General features: G+C 34.6%; 1 protein-coding gene across 1 annotated transcript in view; it reads left to right on the top strand.

Annotated features, from left to right (window-relative positions):
- LOC119600796 (COP9 signalosome complex subunit 8) overlaps positions 1-22,134 on the top strand; it is an 87,884-nt gene extending 65,750 nt beyond the window's left edge. Inside the window, exon 4 of the mRNA XM_037951342.1 lies at positions 21,796-22,134. Coding sequence (XP_037807270.1) covers positions 21,796-22,052 — 257 coding nt within the window. The 3' untranslated portion in view covers positions 22,053-22,134. The remainder of the gene's footprint in view (positions 1-21,795) is intronic.
- Positions 22,135-22,399: the final 265 nt, after the last annotated feature.

Raw genomic sequence — 22,399 nt, 5'->3', positions numbered from 1 at the left:
GAAACTTCTTCCTTCTGGAGATGCTCAATATGTAATGAGAAAAAGTCGAAATTCTCAAATATAAACAAAAGCAGAAGTATTAATGAAGAAGTTCTGTCTTTCGGAATTTCACCACTTCATGCCAGAATACGATTTTTGGATTACTTTTTACACATAGCATACGACCTCAAATATAGAAGTGTGCCAGAGAATCTTACTAAATCAACAAAAAATAATGAAGAATTGAAAGAACTGAGAGCTGCGGAAAAAAGCAGAATCCAAGAAGAATTTAAAGTTCAGATGGGATTAAACATCGACAAACCACTTCCAAGTTGCGGTAGTACAAATGACGGTAATACGGCGAGAAGGTTTTTTCTTGATTTTGAAATTACTTCAAAAATAACTGGAATCGACAAGGAGTTGCTTCGAAGAGTTAACACTATTTTAATGGCACTGAATAGTAAACATAAAATTAATGGAAATCGATTTGGCGAATATAAATTTCTAAATTACTTGTATCTCTATATCCATGGAGGGAACTAACACCAACAGTACACAAAGTATTGTGTCATGGTCAAATAATAATTGAATCGAATATTCTTCCACTTGGAGAGTTAACAGAAGAAGCCCAGGAAGCGAGGAATCGAGATTTTAAGCATGTTCAACTATTCAGCTCAAGAAAATGCTCCAGGCAATCACAGAATGAATATATTTTTAATAGTTTACTTCTATCTTCTGATCCTGTTCTTTCAACTATGCGAAAAAGATGGATTTGTTATGAAACTCTATCATCTCAAAACAAGGAAGATTTAAAGGACTTATATTACCTTCTGGATATGTATACCGATATGACAGATTATTTTATAGAAAATAATTAGTTTTAGGAATTAACTATATAAGTAGGTTGTAAGAATTAATTGTATTATGTTTAAGATAAACAGTTCAAATAAAAAAAGCTATTATACTAACTGATGATATTGTATTAAATTGTGTTTTATATTTCGGTGGGCGGAAAAGGTGGCTTGTGTGGGGTGATTTAGGTGTTGTTGTGCGTGGCTCATAATAAAATTATAATTTTTTTAGTGTATATACAATGTTATAGTCTTTAATAAAATAATTAACTAAATAATTTTTAAAAATTGTCCAAATATTTTATTCAACACCAAATGTATGTTCTGTCATACTTAATACTAAAATATGAAAAAGATAAAATTAAAGGACACAGGTTTAAATGAACATATTTTGGAATGTAATTGAGATATTGGCTTGAAATTTTTTGTAAAGGGTCGAGAATTTACATATCTAACTAAAAAATTATATTAAGTGATAAATATGGACTAAATTGTTGTAGCTATCTGCGACCCTATTAAAATTTTGATTTAAATCATAGTTTTAGAAATTAAACAAATATGTAATATATGACAAAATCTTTATTTATGAACAAAACTCAATGAAATTTTCAACGCTTGTTAAATTTGTCAAAAATAGGAATGAAAATCCCAAAAATGGGATTTTTTACTTTTTTGCCCATAGGGTCCACATTTTTTTCAGGGCTGGGAAAACACTTTTGGAGTAAATAGAAAACATATTGAGGTTTCCAAAACTGCTTTCAGTTTTCTGATCCCAGATTTGGGATTTTAGAACATGTCGCCCAAAGTTGAAGTTTTGATAAAAAATAGGTCATATTCGGAAGAACGCAGTGGCAACATTTTCAAAAAATAGGACATGTTTTTTACGCCAAAGCGTTCTGCGTAAAGATACCTTTTAGAAAACTATAAAATTGTTATATGTTCTTAAAGAAAATTTTATTTTATTAATAAAAGAGTTAAGACACATTTTTGGCAAAAAAACGGCAAAAATCTAAAATTTTTTTAATTTTTAAATTAAAAAACGTATATTTTTGGATCTGTAAATGATATTGATCTGAAATTTTTTGTATATTATTGGAAATGTTGTTGTCTAACTAACAAGAAAAAATTAAGTCCATTTGGTCCAAAATTACGCCCGGTATTCAAAAAAAGGCGGACCAAGGTATGGTAAATTTTGTATCACTAAATTTTTAAATGCCTATAACTCGGATATTATAAGAGATAAGTAGTATGTCCAAGCATGTTTTTTCAAGATCTCGTCGAGCGCTTTCAGAAAATATAAAAATCTTTGTAAATGGCACGAGTTTAAAAATTTTACATGTCGTAGGTACCCTACTTTGAGCCGCCACAGCGCCGTCCCTGGGGCATCTGCAGGGTTCATCTTCAAAACTCGAATACTCCTTGGCTACGCTCACGCCAAATTTTATCCCGATCGGATCAGCCGTTTAGAAATGCCAGATTTATTTTCAAAAAATTTCCATTCTGCCCCACTGTGCATTGGGCGACAAATCTCACGCCAAATTTTATCCCGATCGGATCAGCCGTTTAGAAATGCCAGATTTATTTCCAAAAAATTTCCATGCATTGGGCGACAAATCTCATTGTAAATCCACTTTTACATTGAGACTTTTTCCCCCTGGGCTTTTCTCACATTTCTTTTAAATGTCCTTCGTAAAATATTGAATGTTTACATTGAGACTTTTAAGGCATGCCTGCTTTTTGAAATTATGAGTGTAAGAGTTGCAATTTTTATAATTCTTAATGTGTTGTTTTAAACATTTTATAAATGAACAAATATCATTATTTTTAAATATGTTTAAATTAAATATTGTGTTAGTTTTTTTAAGCAGATATTTTATTAATTTTTTAAAAAATAGTAGAATACTTTAAAATACTTATTTTTGCTACCATTACCTGTAAATTTTAGTTCTTTTTTTAATTTTAATAGTCCTAACGTTTGAAAAAATAAATTATTTTTGAATTAATTGAAATATAAAAAAATAAATGATTGCAAATGGCAACACTTATTTGTGTGTGAGAGTAGTCGCACACGATCTTTACGCTGTGACAGTAGAATAGAAATAAAGCAACTAGCAAAATTACGAACGTGAAGCAAAAGCAATGTCGAAAAAAATCTCAAATTACGATTCGTGCGTGTTTTCTGTCGGTCCACACTAGGAAACTTATTTTTGGGAAATTTTTGATTTTGCGTGAGAGAGAAAGAGAAAGTATATCATTCATCTCTCTCGCGGTACGGAGTTTCTCGTACTCGGAAACTTGTTTTGTTTTGTTATTCTTCTCATTCGTACAACATCAAATCAATGCAATTAATACGTAGTTTCTGAAACAAAAGGAAAGGGAAACTTCAAAAGGGAATTAAGAAAAAGTTGCTCAACAAAAGTTTCCTAGTGTGGACCAGGTCTTTGCAACCAGATGATTTACACGATGATTTTTTTTCATGTTTGCACAGAAGTCTGTTTTCATATTTGTCGATGATTGGTGGTGAGCGGGGTAGAGAAGAATGGGGGGAAAGAAAACAAACATGATTTGGGATTTTCATGATTTTTTTGCAGATTCCTCTTTACACTTATTCTTACTGTTGATATTATACTCATTTATAAAAATAAATACGTGTTTTTTTTTAATAAAAACATTAAAATTTGCATTAAAAAATACTATTTATTATTTTTAATCAAACTAAATTGTTTTTATGTTAAAAATTTAATTTTACTTTTATTACGAAGAAGTAATAAAAAAGGATTATACAACTAAACAGCAAAAACGACATGAATAGTTGCATGTAAAAAATCACCGTATAAATGTTCATGATTTTTAGGAAGATTCTCAAAAGAGTATTGGAAAAAACAGACGTCTGAAAAGTCTTCATGTAAATTGCGCCTAAACAGCAAAACCGACATGAATAGTTGCATGTAAAAAATCACCGTATAAATGTTCATGATTTTTTGGAAGATTCTCAAAAGAGAACTGGAAAAAACAGACGTCTAAAAAGTTTTCATGTAAATTGCGCCTATACAAGCCGAGACGGCTTAAATCGGAGTCGACTTCTTTCGGCTCAAAAGCTGAGCCGGCTTCAACGTAGCCGCTAATAAAGATTGAAATCGCACATGTATTTCAGAAAATAATTTCACCAATTTGAACGGAGTTGCCACTATTTCAAATTCTTATGGCAAATTGAAAAGAGTTGCCAAACTATATTGTGCTAATATTAATATAGTGAAAACTACTATAATAATGTCCATATTTTGCAGAAAAAACTTATATAGAGACAGGTTTCTATATAAAAAACTATTATACAGAGATTTTTCTATATAATAAACGCTTATAAGGTCAATTTCTGAAGAAAAAGTTAAATTGAGCCGACAATTTAGCCGCCGCCGATATTTTCTATAATAAGCCGCTGCGGCTGACCGCCGATCATTTTGAATCGGCTTGTATCTCTGGTGCTCACCCTTGAGAAAAAGTCTCAATGTAAACCGGCAATAAGTCTGTTCGTTTGTTTGTTCGTCAATCACGCCTAAACGGCTGAACCGATTTTTTTTTTCAAAATAGGCCAAATGGCAAAACGAGCAAAATTAGTACTTTCGTGCTTTATGATTTTTATAGTCTCAGAAATGTGAATATTTCGAAAGCCCACCCTTAGGGGGAAAACGGAAAATCTGTATTTACTGCGTAAGAGGACTCAAAAATGCAAACAATTCAAACTACTTCAATGAATAAATAAATGCATAAACCCATTAAGACTTACCAGAGATCTGTTTTTCCAATACTCTTTTGACAATCTTCCAAAAAATCATGAACACATTTATACGGTGGTTTTCTACATGCAACTATTCATGTCATGATATTTCGGAAGATTCTCAAAAGAGAACGGACGTCTGAAAAGTCTTATGCAAATTGCGCCTTATATCAACAGTACGAATGAGTGTAAGGGCACTGGCACACGTTCAATATATATTGATCAATATGGATCAAGACCCTTTTTAATAGATTGATGAATACTTCGGGTATGCTACACGTTCAATATTATTTTCGTCAGTATTTGCAATATGTTGTGGTATACGGGTCGGCGGATGATTAAACGAATGCCGCGAAATTTTCGAAATAACAAAAATTTAGAAAAAAGTAATTTTCTCTTATATTTTTTAACAACTTTTAAAACATTTTCATTTTTATTTGCTTTATTTTATTTTATTTTATTTATTTTTCCAAATTATAAAAATGTATCGTGATTGATATCACAAAACATGCTACAATTTCAATATTTATCACGTGATCCATTATAAATCTGATGTGGAACACGATCCATCAATATTACATGCTACATGTTCAATACATATCACAATACAGCAAATATCACGATATATATTGGACGTGTGACACTGCCCTAAAGAGGAATCTCAAAAACAAACAAAAAAATCAAAATCATGCTTGTTTTCTTAACCCCCCCCCCCCCCTATTCTTCTTTACCCGCTCACCATCAATCATTAACAAACGTGAAAACTGACGTCTGGACAAACATGAAAAAAACATCGTGTAAATTGGTTTTATAACTATTTTAGACGATGAGTTTGCTAGTCTCAGAAAATTTATATTTCGAAAGCCCACGCTTAGGCGGAAAATGGGAAATTCAATGGAGAATTCTTTGTTGGTACCTTTAATTAATATTGTTCAAATTCAATGAAAATTTATTTGTAACTTTATAAGATCACAAAAAAAATATATAAGAAGTTTCAGAGGAAAAAGAGCATTTTTTGAAACATGAAGAAGAAATGGGCAAAAAGCACATTATGCTCTAAGCCAACGAATATTCTAAGTTTTATTTTAGTTTTATACCCCATTTAAACATACACGAAATTCATTTAAAATCTTTTTAAAAATCTACGCCGTTTACACTTACTATTTTTGGCATTTAGGAAGATTTCATATTTTCTAATGTTTCTTGAAATTGTGTTTGAAAAAATAAGAAGGAAAAATGGGATATTTATTAACATTTTATTTATAATAAGAAATAGGTATTTAAATATAACATTACCTTTTATTTTAAATTATATTTTCATTAATGTTTTTCAATTTATTTAAATTTTGTAGACATTTTCATTTTTTTGTTTGTTTTTCTCTTTTTTCTTGTACAGCGTCGTATTTTTTAATATTATTTAGGAAAAAAACAGATTTGCATCTCTAAAAACTAATAGATTTTAAGCAGATTTTAATGAAGTCTAGTTATGAAGTAAATTTTGTTTTGTATGGGAAATCAAATTAAAATCAACTAGATTTGGCTCGAAATCTTATAAGTACTAGATTTCGTATATGTGTAAATGGGGTTTTGCTAAATATTTATTCCATGCTTTTTCTTTCTATAGATCAATGCAAATAAATTTAAGTTGTAGCTTTATAAATTGGCAAAAAAAAATTATTTGTGAAGTATTTTCCAAAAATCTCTTAGTGAGAGGTAAAAGAGTAAAATTTTTTATTTCGTAAATGTTATGGAAGTTGTTTTAAGTCAACCAAATTTCATATTTCTGAAAATTGAAAATTTTCAGAGACGAAAAGTAAATTGATCTATGGATTTAAAGGGGATGGCGACGATCAAAAAAATTTACACACACAGTAATTTTTTTGATTGTGTTTGTGAAAAAAATCTCGAAGCTCAGTTCAGGTTCAGTTAGTCTCTACGTTGCGTTCCGTGATGAATGAGCTGATTCGTTTTGGCTTACGAAAACCTGTGTAAGTCGTTAGTTTGGCCGTAAAGTTGAAGATGCGTTGCGGATGAACCTGTAGAAAATAGAATTCAATCCGCAACGTTAAGTGACAGCTATAAACAGCCGACATAAAATACATAAAAATGTAAACAAGAAAAAAACAATGATGTTAATGTTTTAAAAATAATGTACATCAGAAAATTTTAATTATTACGATTAATTGAAATACTTTAAAATTATACATTAAGGTTAATGTACTTCTTAAATTAGTAAATATTTATTAACAAAAATTATCATACAAAATGTTATTGAAAAAAATTTTAAATTAACAAGTTAGAGTGCTATATTCGGCTGAGCCGAATCTTAAATACCCTCCACCAGCAACTTTTGTATTAATACATTTCTAATTAATAAAATATTTGTAAAAATAAGTTTTCTCATGAACTTAGAAATAGAAAAATCCCAAGAATTAAACAGCTTAAATCTACTACAATTCCAAGATTTATTGAACATTAGAAACGCCACTTTCTTTTAAATTTTTATAGCGCCCTAAGATATGCTTTAGCGATATTTAGTATTTGCATGTATGCGTGTGTGTGAAAGATTTAAGGATTTTCAAAATACATACATATATATAATTTTGTTCTACACAAATTGATAATGCAAATAGTTAAATACGGTTAAAGCGCTTTTAGGGGCAGGACCTAGTATGAGAGATATGACCAAATATAGACCGATCGTAAAAAATTCTTTAAGCAAAATTTCTGTACATAAAAACTATATTTCATTCAAATTTTGTATCAATATCGTAATTTAGTAATAAGTAATGTGCGTTTTAGTGATTTTCTGAAGAGAACCTTGTATGGGACCCACCGCACCCATGTTATGAACCTATCGAGAAAAAATCTTGAAACATAATTTTTGTATACAAAACTATTATTTGTGACAAATGTTGCATCAATGGCTTTATTTGGTAATGAGAAATGTGCTTTTAGGAGATTTTTGTTAAAAGGACCTTGTATGGGAGCTATGACCATTTATGTATATAAAGACTAAATTTCAAAATTTTGTATTTATATCATTATTTGGTAATGAATATTGTGCATTTAAGTGATTTTCTGGAGGGGACCTAGTATGAGAGCTATGACCAAATATGGACCCATCGTAAAACAATTTTATATTGTAATTTATGTATATAAGAGCAATATTTTTGCTAAATGTATGGATATCAAGATTTGGTAATGAGTTATGTGCGTTCAAGTGATTTTCCGGAAGGAACCTTGTATGGGGGCTATGACCAAGGATGGACCGATCGTGAAAAAATTTTGAAATAACATTAAGTGTTTTTTGCATTACAAAATAGTATTTATGAACAAAAATAGTATTTATTTATATCATTATTTGGTAATGAGTTATGTGCCTTTAAGTGTTTTTCTGAAAGGGACCTTGTATGGGAGCTATGATCAGTTATGGATCGATAGGAAAACAATTTCACAGTAATATTTCTCTGTATATGAGCAATATTTCTGCCAAACTTTATATGGATATCTTAATTTAGTAATGAGTTATGCGCGTTTAAGTGATTTTCGGGAGAGGACCTTGTATGGGAGCTATGACCAATTATGGACCGATCGGAAAAAAATTTCACAGTAATATTTCTATGCATATGGGCAATATTTATACCAAATTTTATATGGATATCTTAATTTAGTAATGAGTTATGCGCGTTTAAGTGATTTTCGGGAGGGGACCTTGTATGGGAGCTATGTCCAATTATGGATCGATCCATAAAATGTTTCCTCTGAAGGAATTCTATTGACATAAGATTTTAATTTGTGAAATTTTGTGAAGATATCGACATTGTGGCGGAAGTTATTAACAAAAAACCTATTTTCCGGGAATATGTACTTTTGTATGGGAGGTATATGAAATTGTGGACCGATTCTGACAATTTTCAGCAGGGATGAAGCTCTTGTGTAGAAACGATTGTATGGTGTTTTTCATGGAATTATCTTGCATAGTTTTCGAGAAAATTGCATCACAATGTGTAAAAAATGCTTATTTTTTTCGAGGTTGTTTTAAATTTTGATTCATAACTTTTCCCAGTGTGAACCGATTTTGCCCATTTGCAATACCAAACAACTTAGGAAAATGAAGAACATTTTGGGTGAATTTGGTTAAACTCTATTGCTTCGTTTTATCGTGAGCGTGTTTTACACAGACAGACGGACAGACGGACATAGCTAAATCGACTCAAAATTTGATAAGGACCCAGAATATATATACTTTGTTGGGTCTCAGATGAATATTTCTTGGTGTTACACACGGAATGACAATTTTATATATACCCTCTATCACCACTGATGGTGGTGGAGGGTATAAAAAGAGAGAAAAAACTCTAAAATAAGTCAAAGAAAATATAAAAATTGACATTACTTTCAACTTAAACGCCATAAGAAAAGAAGAAAAGACCAAGAAAGAAAATAAAAAATCGTGTTTCGATAAAATTTTTACTTTTTATATTAATTATATAATCATATAATTAATTATATAATAATATTAATTAATTTATATTAATTAATCTAGCTTTAAACACACAGAAAGAAAATAAACTCTGATTTTTGACACAACAAATCAGAGCTGCTTTTTTGCTTATTTTTAAAAACAGCTGCTACGTTCTTACATAGAAACTAACTACACATAAACAGTCAAAGGAACGTCACAGAGCGGAAACGTTATGGAACTTTCAAACTAACTGAGCCTTCACACGCATTGGTTTGATGAAAATCGAAACACTTCTGATTTTCAACAGAAATTGAAGAAGAAGCATAAATTCATTTTTATTTAGTTTTTGTTGAGACAACATCACACGCAAGGTAAATAAAATATGGATGAAAAAAATTTATACTCGAATTTATTTAAATGCGTAGTACCAAATTTTACATGAAAAATACAAAGAAAAATGTCCAGTTTTTTAATAAAACAATTTTTTATTAATAAAAAATAAATTCAAAATATAAATAATTGTTTTTTACAACAAAAATTACATTTATATTAACCCATAATAGCCTGGTGGTATGCCAGGAACCAACCAATAAAAATTAAGTTTTTTGTTGTTTAAATATTTGTCAACTTCATGTTAAAATGTTTTTAATTGCAAGCGCCACTAATTTCTTTGATCGGTATTGGAATAAAGATTCATTTGACTTGTCCATGTTCAAAAGAATGCAATAACCTCAAAAAAATTTACTTTTGTGATATTGTGTACTTTTATTTGTAAATCGACAAAATTTTAAACAGAAAAAAATATTTTATGGATCGTTGCCTAATATTACTGTAATAATAGGTATTTGAAGTGATTTTACTTCTTTAGTTAGAGAGATTTTTAGAAATTTCTGGTTGGTTCTTTAAGGGACCACCAGGCACCCAGACTTCAAATTTTTTCATATATCAGATAATATAAATCGATATTTTTGCGATGTTTTTTGATTGATTTATTTCAAAATGAAGCATAGCATTTGTGCCAGTAGTCTGTCATTGCTTGATGAAATCTTGTGTTAAAATTCGAGTGGAAAAAGATCGACCAAAAATTTTTGGGATTGAAGTTGGTTCGAAACGTCTGCGTACAATCTCTGTTTATTGCCAACTAGCGATATTCACGTAGATCACATAATACTCTTACCAAAATTTATAATATAAGGCATACCGCGATCAAAAAATCCAAATTATTCATCCCTAACAAAAGTTCGATGTCGAAAATGTCGTATAAAATCATATTTTTCATCAGAAAAGAGTTGTTTTATATATTGTATTTATATCCCAATATAATTGTCTTCATTAACAATGAAATTGCTTATCATTGCCTTTAAAGTACGTTTTACAATATTTATAATTTGGAAGTCCGGGTGCCTGGTGGTTCCTCTAGGAACCAACCAGCTATTTTTCACATAACACAGGTAAATACTACATATGAACAAAGTTGTAGAACAAAAGTTGCTTAGAAATGTAAGTTTTATAACATTAATTTTTTTCCGCTCAAGCAAAAAAATCAGGCTATTAATGGTAAACAAAAACATTTCATAAAATTTGTTCATACATTTTTTTATCACTATGCGGTAAAAAAATGATGTTGCCGTCGCAAAAACAAAATAAAAATGAAATTTATGCTTCTTCTTCAATGATTGCTTGAATAAATTAGTAAGTGCCGGTTTACATGAGACTTTTTCTTAAGGGTGAGCACGCAAGCGTGTCAAGCCCAGTGGGAAAATGTCTCTATGTAAAATGATGGAGACTCGAAAGGCGTGCGACATTTTTTGTTGGTGCTGCCATATTTATGATTCTTAAATGTTGTTTATAATATTTTGTTTAACAATAAATATGTTTATTTTTAAAATATTTGTTAATTGAATATTATATTAAATATGTTTAACCAATATTCCTTAATAATTTAGGCAAATTTGACGAAATTGCACCCAATTGATTATTAAAATATGAGTTTAGCTGTGAAATATTGTTAGTTATATAGCTATTTATTTAATTATTTATATTTTTTATAAAAACAACTAAAACTTAACAATCAAATATTTAAAATGTTTATTATTTTTGGATTAAATGAAATTTAAATAAAATTCAAAATATTGCAAGTGGCAACACTGATTCATGCAGTAGGGTATCGCACACGATCTTCACTCTTTGCCTGCAGAATAAAAATAAAGCAACTGCCTAAAATATGAACGCGTAACAAAAGAGATAAAAAGAAAACCCCTCAAATTCCGATTCGTGCGTATTTTGCTACTTCCCTTTCGTTGTGTCCCCTCAGCTAAAAGTGCTCTAACACATAAACAAGTTTTGACCAAATTTTGACGTGTGCCATTATAGCTTAGTGGCGGTTCACACAGGGAATTTTTTTTTGGGAAACTTTTGATTTTGTGTGTGGGAGAAAGATATGGTTGATATTTCGTTCTCTTTTTCTCACACACAAAATCAAAAGTTTCCCAAAAAAGTTTCCCCGTGTGACCCAGCAATAAAGAGAACAATGAGAGGATCGCCAGAGAGCGCAATAAAAATAGAATAGAATTTATCTCAACCACAATGTCGCCAACCACAAGACGATATTTTGCTCTCCATAGTGCCGGAAAACAGGAAAACTTTTTTTTGGGGAAACTTTAGGTTTTTGTGTGTGAGAAAAAGAGAAAGAAATATCAACCATGTCTTTCTCTCACACACTAAATCAAAAGTTCTCGGGGGAGTTTTCTCGTTTTTCCTACCGAGCGCGTCCCCGGGTGGCGGATAGGGGGTGGTGATGGACCACCTGTCCTCTCCCAGCTTAAATTTCACTTAAGCTGAGGGAGGGCGGATTGTCCACCACCTGGGAATATTATATTCCCCGCGGACCAAAAAACTGGAAAAAACAAATATGGAAAATAAAAAGATGAAAGTTACGGTGCAGGGCGTAAATAACCCAGTACCGGCGGCAAGTGTTGATCTACTCGCGAGTCACGTGTCGTCGTCATCCTGCAATCGTGAGCAAAATACTACTACGGAGGTGGGTACCTTGGCCTCCGTGGCGGACAATGCGTCAAGTGTACAGCATGCCACTGGCAAAAATATAGGGGTGAAAGAGAAGGATGTACTCGGAGTGAGCTCTAAGCTACCTCAGCCTTTAAATATAGGTGAGGGCTCTGACTCTGAATCCTCAGATGATAATAATAACACGATTATAGAAAACCCCAAAAAGGATGAAGTAGAGCAAATGGTGAAAGAGGTGAGTGATAGCATAGCTAAACTACCTATTACTAAGAAAAGACTTTCTGGAGCACAGAGGAGGAAGTTGAAAAAGATGCTTCAGGAAATTATAGTTAGTCAATCCCACGACACTCCAAAAGAAAAATCGGACTCTCTCACAAGATCTAAGGCAAAAGGGATCAGGTCTCCCGAGGAGTTGACAACTGAGAATAAACCTAAGAAGAAAAAGAGCTCCCCGTCTTCTAATACACAGTCGAAGCCAAGCCATACTTCACTCAAAGGAACCTCAAGTCAGAATCCTGCGAGTAAGGGTGACAATGCCAAGCCAGATATTCAAAATTCCAATAGGCCAACAGAGTAAAATGGAAGACCTGGTCAACTATAAGATAGTGGACCATGCAATCGCTTCAAAGGGCAAACAACCAATAGAGAGCGAGAGCTGCGAGTTCAGCATGGGCGTGATGTTGATGAGGTTGGCATCTCACCAATGTGTTAGCACCCTAAAGAACTTGGTGGAAAGTATCCCTCCTCCCTGGGACGGCGCTAGGCTGGGACTGGCAAAGAAGAGCGAGCTACCGGTGCTCTTAAAGTCCACTGTCTACATAAAAGGATGGGGCAGTAAACTGGCTAATGAACGTATACTGGAAATTCTTGGTGGTCAAAATGCTGAGCTGGCCGTGGAAAAATGGGATGTCTTTTACAGGAAAGAAGAACCTGAGGGAACTTTAGTTGTAATAGGTATCGACCAGAAATCCATGGCTAGTCTTGCCAAGAATAAAGGTAGGGCTTACTTCGCCTCTAAAGCTGTCATATTCAAAATTGGGAAGGTGGCGATTGGAAGGGCTGTTACAACAAGCCTCGAAAAGGACACTAAAAAACCTAAGACCACAGCATCAGTATCCACTACTGATAACGTTGAGGAGTCAAATCCTAAAATCGAGGAATTTACCATTAACTCGCCAGAAGAAAGTGTAGTTGTCCTTTCCAAAATTGGGAAGGCGCCGATTAAAAGGGCTGTCAAAACCGGCCCCGACAAGGACACTAAAACACCTAAGACAGTACCCAAAGCATCATTAGCAAGTACTGGCAATGTTGAGGAGTCAAATCCTAAAAGCGAGGAGGAAATCACTCACCCGCCAGAAGACAGAACAGCAGTGCTCTCCAGAATTGGGAATGTGTCTATTAAAAATACTGCTATTCCTATGCCTGATAAGGACACCGCAGTGCCATCAACAGTACCCACAGAATTAATAGCCACTTCAGGCTATCCGGAGGAGTCAAATCCAAAGAGCAAGGAGGTGACCACCAACTCGCTGGAAGACAGTTTAATGGATGACCATGATTGAGGTTATCCAAATAAACCTTCATCGGAGCGATACAGCTACCAACGCTCTGATGGCTAAAATTAACACAGGTAAAATACATATAGCTTTAATCCAGGAACCTTGGACGATTCGCAACAAGGTTTCTGGATTAAATCACGTAAATTTCCAACTTTTCTACGCTTATACAGGTTCTCGTCCGAGAACATGTATCTTATGTCACAAGAACTTATGTTTTCTCCTCTCAACAGTATTATCAACATCGGATGTAACGGTGCTGAAGCAAGGTCGTGGCAACATATTCCTTGCATCTGTTTACCTGCCCTTCGATTCTCCGACACTACCACCAACGTCGGATCTGATGAAACTGGTTGAAGAGGCACAAAGGAAAAATAAGAAAATTGTAATAGGGGTAGTACATACACCAATCGCAGGGGACAAGCCCTCATGGATTTCCTTAATACTAAAGACTTGATAACATTGATCTTAGGTAATAAAGCTACCTTCGTAAATAGAATCAGAGAAGAAGTATTAGATATAACTATATGTTCAGAAGAGCTTATAAACGAAATTCAGGATTGGAGAGTTTCGGACGAGCACTCCTTTTCTGATCATCGGTACATAAGATTCAAAATACTAAGGCCACCACCAAAGCCGATAAAGTTTCGGAATAAGTCTAAAACTAATTGGACAATGTCAGGACACTTTTCAATGTCAACATAAAGAGGATATAGATGTGGGATGAGTTCATGCAACCAACCCGAAAAGAGCAATCAGGCAGTCTGTGTTCGATCGTTTCATAATGAAGACGTGTGTGACGCGTAACTTTTTATATTAAACGTTTTTTACTTATTTTTTTAACTTTTATCTACTTTTTATATTATCAATAAATGTTCTTAATAAACTATGGATTATTTAATTGGAAACTAAAACGTAGACTCCACAATTTGGGGGCTCAGCCAAGATTTTGTTAAATTGTGCGAACTGTATGTAATTCGGTGTTTTCGGGGAAAGTTAGTTGAACTCAGAACTTAAATTTAAAGGAAAAAAATACGCTCGAACAGTGATTAGTATGAGTGTATTGTATTTGGTTGCAGCAGAACAATAAATATAATGGCAAGCTTGAGAATGTTTGACAAGGTTCGTGAGAACTTCAGACACACAACAAAACAGAACATAGTGGCTTTGCACAAATTTGTATTTGAATACGAAGGCGATCGTTCAAACCGCCAACGTTTGAGAGAGTTTGAAGGTTTTTTGTATGACGAGAAAGACGAGGCGTATGGAAAGAAGGTTGCATACGTGAATAAAAACTTCACGTTAGCAGAATTAACTTCAATTTGCAACATTTTGTGTATAAATTATGACGATGGAGATTTGACACAACATATTTTTCGGCAATTGAAAAAAGGTGCTCTGCTCAACGCAATCAACGACGAGGACGACGACGACGCAAGCTGCGATGAAGAAGAAGTTGCATGTGGTGGTGTTATGAAGTGTGTTGTAGAACATCATCAAGCAAAAAACATCAATCAAAACGATAATACAGAAGTAAACGACGTTGACGACAGTTTTTTGTCCGTTGAAGACAATAATGGTGTGAATAGAATGACGACGCGAGCGATACGATCACAATTTTCAAGATTCGCAATGAGTTTTCGAGACATTGAGGACTCGATAAGGACGTTTGATGGCAAGAGAGACTTACCTATCGATGCCTGGGTGGAGGAATTCGAAGAGACAGCCGCTATAATGAATTGGGACGAATTTCAAATGTATGTTTTTGCCAAAAAGTCTATAAGTGGCTTGGAAAAACTGTTTATTCAAAGCGAGCGCGACATAACGTCCTGGAGAAAACTTAAGGCAGCCTTGATCGGAAAGTTTCGTTCAACTATTAATAGTGCGCAGATCCATAAGCAGCTGTCCGAAAGGAAAATGAGAAAAGGCGAAACCGTTCAAGAATATTTTCTTCATATTAAGGAAAACGCGTCGCGCGGTAATATCGATGACGATTCGGTTATACAATACGTTATTGACGGTACAAATGACTTGAATATGAATAAATCAATTTTATACGGTGCTTGTAATATGAACGATTTTAAAAGAAAATTGGTATGCTATGAGAAATTTCGAAAAGAACGGAAAATAAATTTAAGGACAAAAGTGATGTGAATCAAGATAGGCCGAAAAGTGATTTGATGTGTTTTAATTGCGGTTCGAAAGGACACAAGTCGAAAGAGTGTACGGATAAGAAGAAGGGAACAAAATGTTTCCATTGCAATAAATTCGGTCATATTGCTAAAAACTGTCCTGACAGAACGGAGGACAATAAAACTAATACTCGTATTTTGAAATCGCAAAATTTGGTGATGACGAAAAGTGTAAATATCGGCGGTCGCGAATACACTGCTCTGTTCGATACCGGTAGCAAGTTTAGCATAATGAGTGATATTGTGTTTGGACATTTGAACGGCACGAAACTTGAAAAGGCTGATTTTCATTTCGTTGGATTCGGCCAAAATAGAACAAAACCTAATGGACAATTACGATGCGATATCGAGATCGATAATGGGACCTACAATGTGAACTTCGTGGTAGTCTCGTCTAAATTTATTGATATTGATGTGATTATCGGTGAGGACTTTTGTGAATACGCGGAAATAGACATTCGTCGCGACGGTTTCCCGTAATGAAAATAGACATTATGCCCGAGGTGTAATAGAGCCATCTGAATCAGAGTTTAGCAGCCCTATCGTTATGGTGAAAAAACGTGACGGCTCTTTACGTTTATGCGTGGATTATAGAAGAGTGAACAAAGTTATTGTGAAAGGTCGATATCCATTGCCACTGATAGAAGATCAACTTGATCGACTCCAGAATGCTAAGGTGTTTAGTTCCATTGACCTTAAAAATGGGTTCTTCCATGTTGATGTCGCAGAGGCAAGCCGTAAGTATACTTCTTTCGTTACCCACAACGGGCAGTACCAATTCACGAAGGTACCATTTGGTCTGTCAAATTCGCCGGCAGTATTTCAAAGATTCGAAAATAAAATTTTTCGTGACTTGACTCGTATGGGCATTGCCTTGCCGAATGTGGATGATATTATTATTCCAGCCGCAAATGAGGACGAAGCTGTTAAGAATTTAGAAGAGGTGATAAAGCTTTGCGTGGACTGTGGCCTCGAATTGAATATAAAGAAATGTAAATTTTTGGAGACGAGAATTGAGTTTTTAGGCCATGTCATCGAAAATCAATAGATTTCACCGTCGCCTGGTAAAGTTGAAGCCGTTTTAAGGTTCCCGATTACGAGGAATATGAAGCAACTACAAAATTTTCTAGGGTTAGCTGGATATTTTCGAAAATTTATACCCCAATTCTCCTTGATTGCAAAACCGTTAAGCGATCTGACGAAGTCTAATACAAAATTCGAAATGAAGGATCCACAAATGACAGCCTTTAATGAATTAAAGAATATGTTGGTGAATATGCCCGTCCTTAGTATTTTTAATCAAAACAGTAAAACCGAAGTCCACACAGATGCGTCGATTGCAGTTTTAATGCAGGTAGCAGCGAATCATGGAAAACTACATCCTGTGTACTATATGAGCAGGAAAACTATGGATGCTGAGCGAAAGTACTCGAGTTATGAGCTTGAGATATTTAAAATCGTAACCGATTGTAACGCCTTTACAAAGACGCTGGAGAAAAAAGATCTATGTACGAGGGTCGCAAGGTGGGTACTACTCCTTCAAGAATATGATTACGAGGTTGAACATCGCGTTGGTGCTCGAATAAAACATGTCGACACATTGAGCAGGTATCCCGTTATGATGATAGGTGAAGACTCCACACTGACGATGATTAAACAAGCCCAGCTGAAGGACGAAGAGCTACAGATAATATTTTCCACCCTCAAAGATAGAGAACATTATGACGACTATTTTACGAAGGGTGATGTTTTGTACAAGTTGGTTGATGGTTATGAAGTCATCGTAGTTCCGAAAGGCATGCAAAGGGAAATTATTCGACTTGCTCACGAAAAAGGGCATTTTGCAGTGAAAAAAGTGAAAGAGCTTGTAAGGCGTGAGTATTATATTCCTAAACTGGAATAGATAATTGAATACCATATTTCGAACTGTATACCGTGTATAATAAACAACAAGAAACGTGGAAAGCATGAAGGCGAACTTCATCCTCTCAATAAGGTACCTCTCCATACGTATCACATAGATCACCTAGGACCTTTGGAGTCAACGTCAAAGCAATATAAACATATATTAGCCGTAATGGACGCTTTCACGAAATTCTGCTGGTTGCATCCGACTAAATCCACTACTACAAACGAAGTGATAGCGAAATTAGAGGTTCAGAGTATGTCCTTTGGTAATCCAATGCAGATAATATCAGATAGAGGTACTGCGTTTTCTTCCGAAGACTTCAGGAATTATTGTCAAGCTCAGAATATAAGACATCATCTCATTACCACCGGTCTACCCCGAGCAAATGGACAAGTGGAAAGACTCAATTCCGTAATAATCTCCGTTTTGTAGAAGTTAAGTGTATCTGATCCAACTACGTGGTACAAACACGTCGGGAAGGTACAACAGGTTATTAATTCTACATACTCAAGGAGTATCAACACGACGCCGTTCGACTTACTAATTGGTATCCAAATACGTACCTCTGAGCAGTGCTAGATAAAGAGGATGATTGAACACGAAATCGTGTCCAAGTTCAGTGACGAGAGAGATCAAACCAGGCAAAGTGCTAAAGAACAGATGGCGAAGATTCAGATGGAGAACCGTAAGTCCTACAATTTGCGACGGAAAAAAGCTACACAGTATGAAAACAGTACAACGTAGAGCGAGTTGGAGATACTGATGGTCCAAGACTTACTACAACCTGTGCCGAGTATATGAAGCCATGGTATTCCAGTTTGAGTAATGACGAATTCGAGACGAATCCACATCAGGAAGGCCGAATTGTGGAATGAGTTCATGCAACCAACCCAAAAAGAGCAATCAGGCAGTCTGTGTTCGATCGTTGCATAATGAAGACGTGTGTGACGAGTAATTTTTTATATTAAACGTTTTTTACTTATTTTTTTAAACTTTTATCTACTTTTTATATTATCAATAAATGTTCTTAATAAACTATAGATTATTTAATTGAAAACTAAAACGTAGACTCCACATAGATGCCAAAGTGTAAACATTCACAAGTGCACTGGTAGAATCGTTCGAGGACAGCTGCCCTCTGCGAGAGCGGAGATCTGCCCAGGAGAAACCCTGGGTAACTGGGGAGATCCGGAACCTTGGGAAGACTCTTCGCAAACTATTTAACCGGGCACGACGTAAAAAGACCGCAGTATACTGGGATGAGTATCGTAATAAACTTGGTGAATATAAGAAAATCGTTCGAAAAGCCAAACGAGACTCCTGGAAACTTTTCTGTGTATCGAAGATAAAAAAAATCCTATCCAAAACTCATGTCCAACCGGAATCTATGATCGATGACACGGGCTGGAGGCTGGAGGATATGGAGGAGACAATGAAACTCCTAATGGACTCTCATTTTCCACCCGGTATATCGAATAACATAGATGAACCGATATTGTTGGAAGGGGAGGGTAACACGGAAATAGTTATTACATCTGACATGGTTAAAGAGGCAATCAAGAGCTTTGCTCCCTATAAAGCTGCAGGGCCGGATGGCATTTTCCCGGTTAAAAGCAGTATACCATACAAAGACCTTAAATATAAGCAGCATGCTTATGTAAAGGGACGATCGGTGGAAACTGCTTTAAACGAAGTCGTCCACTACATACGTGAATCTTTCGATAGCAAACTGTATACACTGGCGGTATGCATTGACATCGAAGGCGCTTTCAATAACGTGCACACTGATACCTTATCCAATTCCTAGACCAGTTTTATGTTGACCGGGTGCTCCGTAACTCGATCAACTACATGCTAAGGAACAGATGGATAAGCTGCGAGATGTACGATATAACTATCAGGAAAAAGGTATTTCGCGGTATACCACAGGGTGGCATTTTGTCACCTTTACTCTGGGTTACCACGATTAATAGCCTCCTAAAGACCCTAACGGAGAAAGGACTTGGACCTGTCTTCTATGCAGACGATGTCGTAATACTTTTAAAGGGAAAGGATTTAAATTACTTATGTAGAAGAGCTGAGGAGGCTCTGAATACGGCCTTGAGCTGGGCTCAACCGAGAGGCCTCAATGTTAAACCGGCGAAGACGGAAATCTGTCTTTTCACAAGAAAGACAAAAATTTCTACGTATACTGAACCTTGCTTCCTGGGCAAGAAGATACCGGTGACAGACAAAGTTAACTACTTAGGTGTAATACTTGACCGGAAATTAAAATGGAGACATCACATAGAGGATAGGATCAACAAGGCTCATCGGTGACCATTTCATGCATGGCATTAAATGGGGTCTTAGTCCTACTATGCCAAATTGGCTTTATAAAAGTGTAATTAGACCAATTCTAGCTTATGCTTCAATAATCTGGTGGACTGCTTTGGGAAAGTGTAATATCAAACTACTACAGGGAGATCAGCGTACATGCTGCTTGGGTATAAGTGGTGCCATGTGTACTACTTCAACCAAGGCTCTGGAAACGTTGCTAGATATTCCACCCATTGAAACATATTTAAGATATGAGGCGGCGCTTACAGCCGAACGGCTCTTTACTTTAGGCGAACTGGCCAAAAACGGTTATCACGTCATCAATGTATACTGGACACATTGGAAGGTTATAAATACCAGTAGGAATCCGTTGCTAGACGGATGGCTCTAAATTAGGGGACAAAGTGAGCATGGGGTTCTATATTGAAGACCCAGAAACAGAAATAGACCACCTACAATTGTAAGAAAGCTTTAACTGAATACTCTCCCAGAGGTAAGGTTTACATCATATGGGTACCAGGCCACTCGGGAGTAGTCGGCAACGAAAGGGCGAATGTAATAGCTTCAAAGGGAAGGGAGCTCGATATAGTTAACCTGACAAACGCAAAACCATTCGACGCAACAAAAGCTGAATTAAAAATATGGATGAGAGAATCCCATAAGGCCTCCTGGAATAATGTAACGGTGGGTAGAACCACAAAGATTCTATGGGCTGACCCTTATGAGAACAAGACGAGAAATCTCCTCAAAATTAGCAAGTCTGAGGTTAGTATGATGGCACGTATTCTGAGTGGACACACAGGATTACGTGCACATCTATACAAAATTGGACGTGCGGATTCAGACGAATGTAGAGCATGTGGGGAGGACAGTGAAACTCTGGAGCACTTTCTTTGCCACTGTCAGTCATTCCTAACTAACACTGATTGGAAAATTCTTAGGAATTACGTCCAGGAAACTGAGTTTCTGAACATGGGAAAAATAACACATTCAGTGAACATTTTTTTTCATGAATTGGAGCGCACAACAGGCCCTATAGTGGCCTAGGTGTATTTCTTCGGATTTGATGTAGTATACATCCTCCTATCAACCTAACCTAATTCGGAAGAGCACGGTTCATGCTTAAGCCCTTATTAAAGGCCCTCTTCCAAATATTTCCCTGATGTTCATATTAATATCGACATATGATTTAACATACATAGATCGATAATATCAATATTTATTTATAAGGATGATTTGATGGTGGATATATAAGATTCGGCATGGCCGAATATAACACTCTTACTTGTTTAAATTATTATTATATCAACAGTACGAATGAGTGTAAAGAGGAATCTCAAAAACAATCATGAAAATCCCATGAAAACAGACGTCTGAGCACTCATGAAAAAAATTATCGTGTAAATTGGTTGATACTTTGTAATCAAAAATTATGTGTAAACAGTTATGTTACTTGTTTCATATATACTCATTGTCAATCTCTGATTTGAACCATAATTGGAAATATTATGGGGTTTTTTCTTATAATTATATTCTTCTTAAAAGTCCGATTGTGTTAAATTTTTGTATAATACATATTACTATTTTTTGTTCTAATTTAAAATTGGAAATATGAATTTTTAATGGAAACATTATTTTTCCACAATTTTTAACATATGTTAATTTTAACAATTATATTTTTTAATATTCTTGTATTAAAATCTTCCATATCTATTTTTTCAGAAATTACAATGGAAAACATTTTCCGGTTGATCGGAAATTCATACACCTCAATTTTGGATGAAACTCTAGTCGCATTAACAAATCTTCATGAAGACCAATTTAAGCAGAAATGCATGGACCTTGATTGGACTGTTGAAAATTGTGATCAACAATTAGTTATACATCCAAAGAAACCTGCATCAATTGCAAATAATAATGCCGACTCGGAATATCAATTATCTAAGTTGACGGAATTTGTATCTTTCTTAGAAAATTAAGATTTTTTAAATTAAACTTAATTCATGTATAAATTCTTTTCATTTCTTTTGTAATTCTAAATACACAGCGTTTTGAAGTAAACATAGTCAGATTTTGAATTAACTTAAAACTTGCTCATTTGCCTGACAGCAAATGGAATTTGGAAACATGAACTAAATTGTCACTAATTATGCTCAACTTAATATTAGTAAGTGCCCAAAAATACATTACTTTCGAATTATGACCTTATTTTTATTAAATTTAGATCGAATTAATACATACATATGTCTAAAAGAAATTAAATGATAGTAATTGGTAAAATTTTGTACTTATTAAATATGCGGAAAAGTTTCTTACGAATGGGGCC

This window comes from Lucilia sericata, unplaced genomic scaffold, assembly GCF_015586225.1.
Source record: "Lucilia sericata isolate MDLA Ls3-8-SP2 unplaced genomic scaffold, ASM1558622v1 Contig000121F_arrow, whole genome shotgun sequence".
Taxonomy (NCBI): Eukaryota; Metazoa; Arthropoda; class Insecta; order Diptera; family Calliphoridae; genus Lucilia; species Lucilia sericata.
The sequence above is the reverse complement of the archived record's forward strand: the minus strand, read 5'-3'. Positions and strand labels throughout refer to the sequence as shown.